Source organism: Thermobia domestica, chromosome 17, assembly GCF_964235325.1.
Source record: "Thermobia domestica chromosome 17, izTheDome1.hap1.1, whole genome shotgun sequence".
Taxonomy (NCBI): Eukaryota; Metazoa; Arthropoda; class Insecta; order Zygentoma; family Lepismatidae; genus Thermobia; species Thermobia domestica.
The window spans coordinates 75,965,840-75,978,212 of NC_137470.1; the positions used below are offsets into that span (position 1 = coordinate 75,965,840).

Consider the following 12,373-nt stretch of genomic DNA (forward strand, 5'->3'; position numbering starts at 1 on the left):
AATAAAAGACATTTTTTATTTCTTTAAAAAAACATTCATTTAATAAACCTTTTTTTTCATGTCTGGCTCCTGATCTTAAAGTATTTGCCCGGCGTGTTTTGAGGGAAGTTAAAGGAATCTTCAGTCAAGGTGGCTTGTCCAGGGAATTTAATCCTGAGTGTAATAGGATGCTGTAAGGAAACCGTAGGAAACTGTACTCTATATTATATAGAATTACCCATCTCTTCGTTACTCTACAAAATTGTCTACTTCTCTCTTTCTAGAAATCGAAATATAAGCGAAACGCGGATAGGATTCACTTATTCGCTTTGTGCGATAAGGACATTTCTTAGCTTTGCGTGTACAATAATGCTCAAATTATATTAAATGATAAAAGCAACAATACGTGAATGCTTGAATGGTATTTTAAGTATGAATAGAGCGTGCAAGGTACGTAAAAAAGTTGATAAAACCCAGTTTTACCCCAGGGGGCAAGATGGCTCAGTGGTAGAGTGCTTACCTCTGGTGCGTAGAGTCCCTCGTTCGATCCCTAACGAAATAAGTTTGTGGTGCACATCATCGTGTCTGTGGGTTTTCTCGGTGCGCTCTCGTTTCTTCCCACATTCTCATTCCACTTATTCTTTCATAATCATTGACTACCTTAATTACCCGTCTCTCTTGGTCTGAAAGTCGTAGTAGTGGGACGTTAAACTGAAAAATTTCATTTCATTTCATTTCTTTTTTTTCTTCTTTTTTTTTTTTTTTTTTTTTTTTTTTTTTTTTTTTTTTTTTTGTCAATTTTACTCAATGAAATACTGGGCTGTTTAAAAAGTTTTTCACAACCCTGGTCTGAATATAGTTCTCTGTATTGATTTTCAAATTTAGATTCCTGCAAACTACAAAGTCAAGGAAATTAAAAATGGTTAGGGAAACTGGTTGACAGTCAGGGAAAACTTTGAAGTTTCTTTGGACGTTTTTGTTTTGATAAACAAAGAACACTTAAAAATATCAGAAATATGTTTTACGTGAAGCCATTATGGATTATTTAATGATGCAGTGAACCGCTGGACTGGAATATGTATAACCTCCTACGTCACTTGCACTATTCATTGAGTGACTCTCCAGTTCGTCGAAGAAAGTTTACTGAGATTACAGCATGCACAAAACTCCGTGTGAAGTATGGGGTCTCCACTGGTTGGAAACTACCATTTGTTTTCAGCTGGCATTGGAAATTTGGGAATATGTATATTAAATTTCTAAAACAAGCAATGGTGCCAAACACGAGACTATTGTAACCTTGAAAAAGGCAGCAAGCGATTCATTTATGAAGTGCAAACTAGGTTTCTGCAAGATGGTAGCCATTAAATGTCAGCCCTTCCTGCATAGGTTTCAGAATTAAGACTAATGGCCCTACTCATCTTTGATGCTGTAAGGAAACATTTATAAGATCTCATGATTCGATGTGTGAAAGAAGAACTGCTGAAAGGTACAGATACAATGCTATTAAATGCTGTTGTGACAGAAGCAGAAAATCTGCTGTGAACAAAAATGTCGACGTTGGAGTTCCTCCCTGACGTTTTTTTCGCATAAATAGGAACAGAGACTAGGAAACAACGGAAACTTGAGTTTTTTATGACTGCTGCTGGATGCTAACATCTATGGTTACCAAACTTGAACAGAGGAGTCCTTTAGACTACAAAGCAGTGTTAAGAATCTATGGTAATTCAAAATTCATCCCATGTAGATTGAAACAGGTTCTCTCTTCTTCTAGACGAACTTATATGCCTTGACGTCATAGATGATATGCTTCCTGAAAACTATGGAAAAGAATGCATCTCTTTTTCCAGTCTAAACTCAGCAGAACTTCAAGAAGCCTTCCACGGTTGTAACGAAATAAACTTGACGTTGTTTACGATTTCTTTCTGGCACTGGAGAATACAAATGTTTATGGGAGATAGTAAAAATTTGGTAGTCATTCTCACATGGAAATGAGCGGTCGAAAAAGGGTTTTCCGACAATAAATTACTCTTAACGGAAAATGTACGTGGAAAGACTACTGCAGCACAAAGACATAATCAGGTACGAGGGGCAGTAGGTATTGAGCGTGTGCAAATCGCCAGAAGCTGGTGCTTTACGTCAAGGAGTCCAGTGACAGAAAGAAGAATACTTGAAAAAGCAGAAGCAAGAGATAAATAAACACAGAAAAACGAAGATGAGAAGAGAATGTCGGGTGTACAACTGAGAAACTTGGAACGACAGAGGATACGTCTGAAACGGGAAAGTGATGAAAAGGAGCTGGCCATTGATACTGAACTGAACGAGATCAAGGAGAAAAGAGCTTCCTTGGCGTTAATTTCAGAAACTTGCTGGGCGAAGGTCAGTGTTTGGTCACGATTTTGCGATAGTCTTATTTTTAATTATAAATTAATTAGTTTTAATTCAAATAAGCTGTTGTCTCCCATTTTTTTAATGAAAGTTTTGGTCATATTTGTACGTATTTAAAATAGAGATATGTTATCTTGTTTGCAGAGAGTTGTGGAGTCTTTTTAGAAAACGAAAAAATAGTGGCAGTATATATGAAAATGAAAGCAAGGTTAAAAAAAAAAAAAAAAAAAAGAGAGAGAGAGAGGAGATTGTCAAATTGGTGAGGGAGGGTCGGTTGTAGAGATGGAGGACGACGACTTCGTAGAAATTTCATGTGATCATGAAATTCTTATAAAGAATCATGGAAAGCCAGAAAATTTATTTTATCAGAACCTGTAGGAACCTTGAAATATTACCTTCATAGTTCGAGTATGACAAGAGATGATATGGATTATTCTCCCACGAAACAGGATGAAGAAAGGCTAATATACCTTTCAAACACTACTTACTATCTTATTTTTCATGTTAAAATCGCTTTCTTTTGTTTAATTTAAACGGGAAGATTTATAAATCCAGAACTTAATACGCAATTTTTGCTCAGGTCATGCGGATAAGAGCCATACCAAACATTTTAGCGCAAGTAGTTTTTGTTTAGTCAGGGGCATTACTAAATTCATTAAACAAATTTTGGATTAATTTCTGGATGTACAGAGTGTGCCGAGAATAAACCAATGAAGTTTGTATGCATGTTCAGAAAGTTAATACAAGAAAAAATATATCAGCGATTTGGTCGTAAACGCGGAATTACAAAATTTGTCGGTTAATTCCCTGAACAGTCTATATATACTTATGCCCTGAAAAAAAATATGAAACCTCATCACTTTGTTAGTATTTCCAACTTGAAAGTTCATGGTAATTTACAATTTTCCTCTGTGTAAATTTTGCTTATGGTTCTCTTTTAAATCTGATGTTTACATCTTACTAAAACTATAGTGGTTTCTTCTGTAATATACAAATATACCACTTCCGATTAAGGGGTCACTGTCGGCCAAGATATTTTGAGCAAATTAACATCTCATGCAAAATATTTAATGAAATATCGGTAATTATCGTCAGTATATTTCCAGTTCGAAAGGTAGAGCGTTCTCCTTTGGTGCATGGGGTCCCTGGTTCGATCCCAGCTTGCGCCAAGTGAACTTTGTGGTGGACAAACACCGTGTTAATTATTTTCCTTGGGTTCTCCTGTTTCCTCCCACTTTTCTCATTCCATTTCATTCATTTCTCATAATCACCGGGTTTCTTGAGCCTAGCCGGCATAATCGTGAAATGCAAGACTTAAAGATTTCATTTCATTTTGTTTTTCGAGTTCGAAAGTTGATTTTCGTAGTTTGAAATTCATTTGGTCTAGAACACTTCGGTCTAGAATAAGAGTGTGTTGTAAACTACACATGTTGCTTATTTCCGTTCATGAACACAATAAGGGTGCACACTGTTATAGAAGGTATAAAAATTACACAACTGGACTGAGAAACGAATTCGGATCTCTAGTTTACCGTGCAGTCCGCTCCCTGAAGACTCCGGGATTTCTTTTCTCCTTGCGTATCGTTTAATTCTTGCTTATGAAGAATAATGTTATTTTCTCAATTTGTCATTATAAGTGCACATAATTTAGATCTCAAATATGATTAGCATACGTTCCTTCAGTGCTAGAGATCCAAATTCAATCCCTGGTTCCAAGGTCTACGTTAACATGACGTTTCTTACATATATTAATGAAAGGAGGAAACAGCCGATTTATTTTTACACACCAAATCCTCTTTAGGAGATTCAATAACATACAAAGAGTGAAAAAGTGACCGACTGGACCGAAACTCGAACCCGGGATCTCCTGCATACCGTGCCGATGCGTTAACCACTACGCCACCCAGTCCGCTTTTGAAAACAGCGAAACACCTTCTCACTCATGTAGTCGGTGCTCTGCACTGAGAACACATGGCTTGTACCACAGCCTAGCTGGTACAAGTTTCTTACAGTTTCCTTATAATTATCCTTCCATAAAAAATATGAAATTGTATTCTTAAACGAAGAGAGCAAACTTCCACATTAAGAAAACTTAAAATAATATCGATAATCAATTCCATGGCTTTTATCTCAATATTCCCTGTTGATATATGATTACCATACTTTCCTTCGGCTCTAGAGACGCCTATTTAATCTTCAGTGTGTTGGGCAACGTTAGCTGTTTAATTCCACGTTTCAAATTGTCTCGATAATGAAAACTAACCTTATGAACAGTTTTAATAATGATAATAATATAAACTTTCTAGGACACAACAATATTAACAGATAAAGAAGTACATCATAACAGGCCGGACATCACAATGATAAGCAAAGAGAAGCGAGAGGTGCATCTAATAGACATCACAATACGAAACACAACTAACTTGCAAAAAACACATAGAGAAAAAATACAAATATACAAACAACTAGTTCAAAACATTAAAAAAAGAAAGAAAGTGGAAGACCAAAAGTGTAAAAATAATACCAGTAGTAATGTCGGATACCGGATACATTGAAAAATGCACTTCAAACAATTGGAATTAAAGAAAAAGCCATAAAGAAAATACAGAAGAGCTTAATATTTGAAAATCATAATTGTAAGAAACTTTCCTGTAAATCTAGAAGAAAGGGGAAAACAGAGAGGAAAAGTAATATACTTGTGTGACCCGTATATTATTATATCACTGTGGGCCGCGGTGGCTCAGCAGTAGAGCGTTCACCTCTGGTGCATGGGGTCCTTGGTTCGATCCCAGGTCGCGCCAAGTGAACTTTGTGGTGGATAAACACCGTGTGCGTGGTTTTTCTGTTTCTGTCCACTTCCTTCATTCCACTATTTCATTAATTGCTCATCATCATCGTCTCCTTTAGCATAGCCGGCTTAACCGTATTATTATTATTATTACTATTATTATTATTAATAATAATAATTCAGTTTTCTTTTTCCCATTCCGCTTAAGTGGATCTTTATTTTGTTACAAATTGTCGCCAGCGCATATATTGACATTTCTGCTGTAATCGTCTCGAAAAAATCTTAGTGCTAAAACGTATTTGTGTTATGTAAACAATGTCCTCATGCAGTATCACAAGAACGTAGCTAATTTCGTTGCTGGAGTTACACACAAATAACAAGTAAACGTCACGTTTGGGTGAACCGAATTGCTGCCCGAGACATATATGATAGACTAGTACTAAGTGTTCTCAATATGTCAGGGAAGTTTTAGATGTAAAGCTCAAAGGGCTTAGGATATATAGCCACTAGAACGTCACATGGAGATATATGTTATAGGTCGTAATACATAGTCCAAAACATAAGAGAGAAGTCTTATACCTATTATTTCCTCTAAAGTAGATTACGTTCGTGTTTCCAGCATATTTGAGTGATGAAACACAAGAGAAAGTTTTGTTTTGCAAATCCGAAGTGGTTGTGTTATTTATTGCATAGAAAAGTTACCAATTTCTATTATCAATATGCAGTTCAGAAAAGAGTGCATGCCTCGCACACATACTCTGCTCACACTGAGCACAACTGACTAACGTAACCAAAGTTGCACTTGAAACATTTGTCGTTCACAATTCCGTCAAACAGTAATTCTAAGGAACGATCCAACTTTCAGGCTCCTCATTCAAGTATTCAGGCTTATGGAAAGCGAATCAAATCATATTGCGAAAACGAGGAGCACTGAACAAGTAAATAGTGAACAACTGAAGTTGTATGAACGTGTCACGATGCCCGCTTTTTACTTTACTTCCTGTTATTGCTGCATCAGTGATGAAACGAACAAAGGCTTTAAATGGACGGAATAAATGAACATTTAGAGGCTGAATCATGCCACTACATCCACCAAGCCGTTTGATCAGTCTTCTGACACACACTGTGACGAAGGAGTGTTGTCTTTGTTTGGAGACCATGAATCAAGCAACAGGAGGAATTTCTTCCTATCATTTGGAATGCTTTTCCACATGACGTCCAATTAGAAAGCCTTAAAATCGTGCTTTTTCATGTTCGCTATTTTACCAGCAAATGGGGTTAAGATTATATTAGCCGGATCAGCTGGCTTAACTACAGGGAACCTACCGTTTGGTTCAAACATCAGAATATACATGGGACGCAGAATTTCTCCTTCCGTTGACACAACCGGCTATTATGTAGGAATGGGATGTTGCATTTACATATCCCATTGTTGTTCTGATATTCACTGATTTTTTCTCCCTCAACGTCCGTTACGAATGCAGTTCTTTCTCGAAGAGACTTTGATCCCCATTGAAGACATTAGCAGGTGAAACGTCATCAGTAATCATAAGATCACGTACTGAGATAAACTATGACATGTACCTCCATATACTGTTCTAGTGGCTGTATCTCCTAAACCCTTTGAGCTTTGCACCTAAAACTTCCCTGACATATTGAGCACACTTAATACTACTACATCACTTATGTCTCGGGCAGCAACTCGGTTCACCCAAACGTGACGTTTACTTGTAAGTAAATGTCACAGTGAAAGTATATTAATAATCTGAAAGGGAATTGGGTTTAGATGAGATTTAATAATCTAATTTAGAACAATGATAGTGTAGTGGTAGTATGTGACCACTTAAGTTAAAAGAGCCAAAGAATAACAGTAAGGTGCTCAGGTGCACATTACCTGAAAAGGATAGTATATTGGTTAGTATCTCCGTCTGTCACACCGGAAATTAGGTCCGACTCCCCCTCCACCCCCCGTCTTACCCCAAGGAACCATAAAAGTATTTGAAACTTAGTTGTATTATATGATCTATGACGCCGCGCAATGCCACTATAACATAGTTGATTTCGTTGCTGGATCTACATATTACTAAGAAAATATCACAGCGACCATGCTAAATTATGTAAAAAGTAAACTATGTAAATAATATGCAAAGAAATTGGGTTTAGATCAGATTTTTAAATCTAGTTAGGACAATGATAATATATTGGTAGTATCTGGCCTCTTTAAGTTAAACGAAGAGAAACAATAAGGTGCTCATTATCTGAAAACGATCTTGTTGAAAAACAATCTTGAATGCAATGAACAACATTATTGGCCTCGGCTAATTACATAGGGTGGTATTCAGAGCGAATTCGTTAATCAATAGTTAGTCACCGACTAGTTAGTGTCATACTAGCACTTCAGAAAGAAAGGTGTACTTTTTGGTATTCAGAGTCTACTTTGAGTACAACTAAAAATTGATTTGGGTATGATTAACTAATATAACCCAATGCATCAGGTGAGAAAAATAAATGTGGCAACTACGGAAAAGAGATGTGTGCATGTGTAGTCAGTAAAAATGGAAATACATGACATCCGAAATGTGTCGCACAAGCTAAACCGTGGCTAAAAGGATACCCTCTGCTCTAGATTAATTAGTCACATGTAATGAACTCCGTCGATTACTACGTCCTAATCAGAGACTCTGAATACACTTTTGTAACCATCTGTTAGTCAACCCCGTAGTATTGCCTTAATCAGACGTCAAAACGACTCTGCATAAGGCCCATAAGATTTGGCTTTCGAAATGTATAACAAACCAAACTTTCCCTTCTTAGTGTCTGAAGGACATCATAAAAGTCCTACTGACTTCCTGTATCTAGACCTGTGCGGAATTGAAGATCATGTGGTATCACTGAATAACGCTTACAACACTAAATTTGCCAGTGTTCTTTCTTGTACTGGCTTCCTGATGCCAGGCATGCGGTCTTGTCACAGTAGCTATCAGGATCTCTGAAGCGTTCCATTCCCGAACGTCTGTGCTTCGAAGTGTATGGCAGGCTCTCCAAGAATAGGTGAATCTAATGAGGAGAAGTGCTGAGTGCACTGACCCACTGACTACGCCGTCGGCGTGGAGAAGTGTCGTGTAAGCTGCCCCTTTTCATGCTGGAATAAGGTGGCTACATAAAAGTTTCGACTTAAGTGCAGACTGTTGGCCAAAACCTATCTCTACAGTTGTGGATCTCCTCAACAAAGGTTGGGAGCTGTGCTCACTTCTCGGGATTTCTAACTTTCAGAGTTGTGAATGTTGGTTCTGATGACCAGTAAAAAATTTTTGAAATGAAATCTTTGAGCTTTACGTCCCACGTTTATGTCGGCTAGGCTAAAGGAGACGGTGATGATGAGAAATGAATGAAATTGTGGAATGAAGAAAGTGGGTAGAAACGGGAGAACCCCGAGGAAACACACGCACATGGTGTTTGTCCACCACAAAGTTTACTTGGCGCGAGCTGGGATCGAACCAGGAACCCCATTCGCCAGAGGTGAACACTACCACTGAGCCACTGCGGCTCTTTAGTGTCTGGGTGAAGATTGCTTCTGAATGAAGACTGCATGGAGTGCTGGATGTAAATCTTTAATGCCGAACATAGGCACTGAACACAGAATAAAGAATCTAGGGTTGAACTTGAAGTCTGCGTCGTAACCTCAAATAATCAATACCGACTGAATCGTCATTTATATAGTAGGTCCTGTTATCCTTTCTCTTTTGTTGGCCTACGTTCTGGCTATAAAGTAGGAAAGCTATGAAAATATCTTTATTCCGTTACAGGAACTTTTGATATTTGCAGTTCTTAGTGCTTTGATTAATTTTCCATTAGCTTTTTCAGTTTATTTATTCAAAATTTTTCCAAAAGTGTTTTAAATTCTGTCCACAATTCCATCTCATGTCAGCGCGTAGTGCTAAGCGTGGCGTTGAAAACGAATAACATGTAATGTTACATATCACCGCGGCACTAATTCTTGATGTTATATGGTGCAGTGACGTTGTGATCCATAATCAAAGGTTCGCCCATATGAAAAACAAAAAGCACTATATCCTTTAAAAATTACTGATGTCTATCCATGTGTCATATGATCTATTCAGTCACTTACGGCGATGCTGGCCAAGATCCGAAGCACTTTAGACCATTATGAACCAATACTTCATTCCAATTACCAACCGTAAGTTAAAAAAAAAAAAAAAAAAAAAAAAAAAAAAAAAAAAAAAATCACGGATCCAGACCCATCTCGGACCAAGACCCTGAAATCACTGCGGCAAAGGGTACTAAGAAATAATCTGATCTACACCTTTGATTATGCATGTGTGTCGCCCGCTGGCGCACACGTGCTGCTACTACCTATTTCATTCAGGAATCCCATTTCTACTATTTCGTAGATACGAGGGTCGTCCACAAAGTAAAGAACGTTTTGGCATGGTTAAATAAAAACAAAAGGTATCAGCACAATACTTTACTTACTAAGTCACAGGACCTTACTCTACTTTTCTATGTAATCGCCATAGTTGTCAAGACAGTTGTTAAAGTGGGACCAGTTTTCCAATGCCCATGTTATACTCATCTGCCGCCAAAGATGTGAATCAGGTTGTCCCTGCTTGCTTGAGTTCTTCATCGTTTGCGAACATTTTTTCCACCCCAAAATTCCTTAAGTTTCCGGAACAAAGCGAAACGTCGGTTTCCCTGAATTTTTCTTCGAGTATTTCCTTCAGTTCTTCCGTAACAACTGATGGCGCCACCATTTTGAATCACTGCAAAAACAAGTAGCGTGACCGCACAGCATTGAGACTCGGCTTAGAGTGAGGTGAAGGAAGGAGCTAACTGCCGCACACGTGATCGTAGTGGTGGAAGGTCGGCGCCGCGTGCAATGCGCAGTCGTTCTTTATTTTCTGGTCGACCCTCGTACTTACGCCCGAATAGTACTTCACGGCCAAATTGCTAAAGCGCGTCATTCTGTGCACGCGGTTCTGGATAAAAATCCGGGTAGCGATTCGGATCCTACTTTAAGCAGTATGTCAATTCTTATATAGTCTCAGTTCTCAAAATAAACACAGAACTCGAATCAGTCAACTCACATGCTACGAATAGTACTTAATAAGAGTGATTTGTTATTAGTGCAGTCACAAGTGTGGAAGAAGATACCCACTATTGCAAAATTCTTTACTGAATTCTCTATGTCTGTGTGTGTGTGTGTCTCTGTTATTTGTGAATTTTTCAATTTTGAGTCCTCCATTCGGTAGAGCATCAAAAGCTATCTGAGAAAATGATGGAATTTTTCTCGTCACTCTTATCATTCCTAAGATATTGGCCAAAGAAAGTACCGATTTTGGGAGATTTAAGGAGACATATCTCGGGAACCGTAAGTCATAGAGAGGTCATGTTGGTATTGTTAAATACTTAAGAGAATGGTGAACATTTTGGTATCAAATAGTAACCGGTGGCCACGGTCTAACTGGCCACTGTTCTCCAGATATTGGCCAAAAAAGTTCGGATTTCAGGAGATTTAAGGAGCCATATTTTGGGAACCGTAAGTCATAGAGAGGTGATATTTTGCGACTTTTTTTTTATTCTTTAAACAGCCGTTTTACATGTTGGTTATAAAATTCACTACCTAAATCTGTTTGTATGTTAAACACTGGCAACTTAATTTTTTTTATTGCTTTCACAATTTTAGGACCTTTCTTTGTTTTTAACGGAACACAGTATGCATATCATGAAAAAACATCAATACAACATAAGATATATTTGTAATCATTATTATACTTTGCAATATTTTGCATATCATCTAAATCCATTTGTAATGTTCCTTGTCTTCATAAAACAACATATCGTAGAACATTTTAACAGAACTCTTAAACCAAACCTATAGAAAAAATTTAATATTCAAGAAAATTATAAGTTGTTAGATGTATTACAGGAATTGTTTTAATGAGTATAATAATAAAGGACGTAGAACAATTGGTTTAAAGCCTGAAGAAGTTAATAAGAAAAATTAATTATTTTTAAGTTCGTTCTGGCAATGCTCTTGGAGCATCCTCAACTGGTTAATATTGTACGAAGCCTTAGATCTATAAAAATGTAATTTATTAACTTCATATAAGTATTGCCGGCACTTTGGTTTCAACGATTTTTAAAAATATTGATGTTTTTGGTTTTCTTTTCCAGTTTGCCAGAGTGAGAGCACAACAATCCAAGGAGTTAATACTACAAGTGGAGAAGCGTGAAAGCCCCAAACGAACCAGAGATTTTCTTGGAAATGAAATACCGGAGAAACATGCTGGTGGCAATGAGAAAGGAAGCGTCAGACCTACAGACTGTTTGAGAAGTCCGATTACTTTGCAGGCGCTTCCGATTCTTCGTCGCAGTAAAAATGGTAGTTGTCCTCTGGAGAATGGAGGAAAAAGTTCCGTAAAGGAAACATTGAATGATAAGAAACAGATTTCATCGGGAAATTGGATCCCGTGTATCAGAAGAGTTAAGGACAAAGGAAAGTCAGAGAGCATTGAATCTCCTCCATGTTGGTTTAAAAAGTACATGCAAAAGGTATTTTTTTTAAATATATAATTATTGTTTACAATGATGTGGAACATGATTTGATTGTGATAATCTGTTACATATAGAAGATGTAATTTTAATTCAAAGACAAATTTTGTATTAGGGTTAGAAATAGGATTATAGAGTTGTGCACTTTTGGCATATATGGCCACGTTAGCAAATTATGCATGAGGAATGACGTCCCTCGGCGGTCACACTATTCGAGGAAAGGAAAGGAAGGAAGCGGCCTGGGACCTATATGTTAGGTATCATCCCGGCATTTGCCTAGTGTAAATGAGCAAAACCTCACTCAGAATGGGTGGCCTGGAAAAGCTTTTACACATTGTCGACCGAGTGTCCCCACCGGGAATCGAACCCGGGACCACTCGCACCAAAGGCGGGAGCGTTAGTGAGTACGCTAGGCGTTATCACAAGACAAATTTCGGGTAGTAATTCTTTACACTATTCTAATAAACGTGGATCGAAAAGTCTGATTCCAAAGTAAGAGACATTGCATAATTTCGTGTGCAAGACTTCAAAACTAATAACTTGTAGTGCAGACAGACGCACAAAGGACCGTTATCACTAAGCAAAGGAAATCATGTTCTTTGATGCTTTATATTAACACTTCAGTTATAATGTTCATTCCATGTTGTT

At 37.6% G+C, this 12,373-nt stretch overlaps 1 protein-coding gene across 1 annotated transcript in view; it reads left to right on the top strand.

Moving 5' to 3' along the window:
- LOC145673759 (uncharacterized) overlaps positions 1-12,373 on the top strand; it is a 106,396-nt gene that overhangs the window by 35,272 nt on the left and 58,751 nt on the right. Inside the window, exon 4 of the mRNA XM_081743508.1 lies at positions 11,348-11,725. Within this exon, the coding sequence (XP_081599634.1) occupies positions 11,348-11,725 (378 nt within the window). The remainder of the gene's footprint in view (positions 1-11,347; positions 11,726-12,373) is intronic.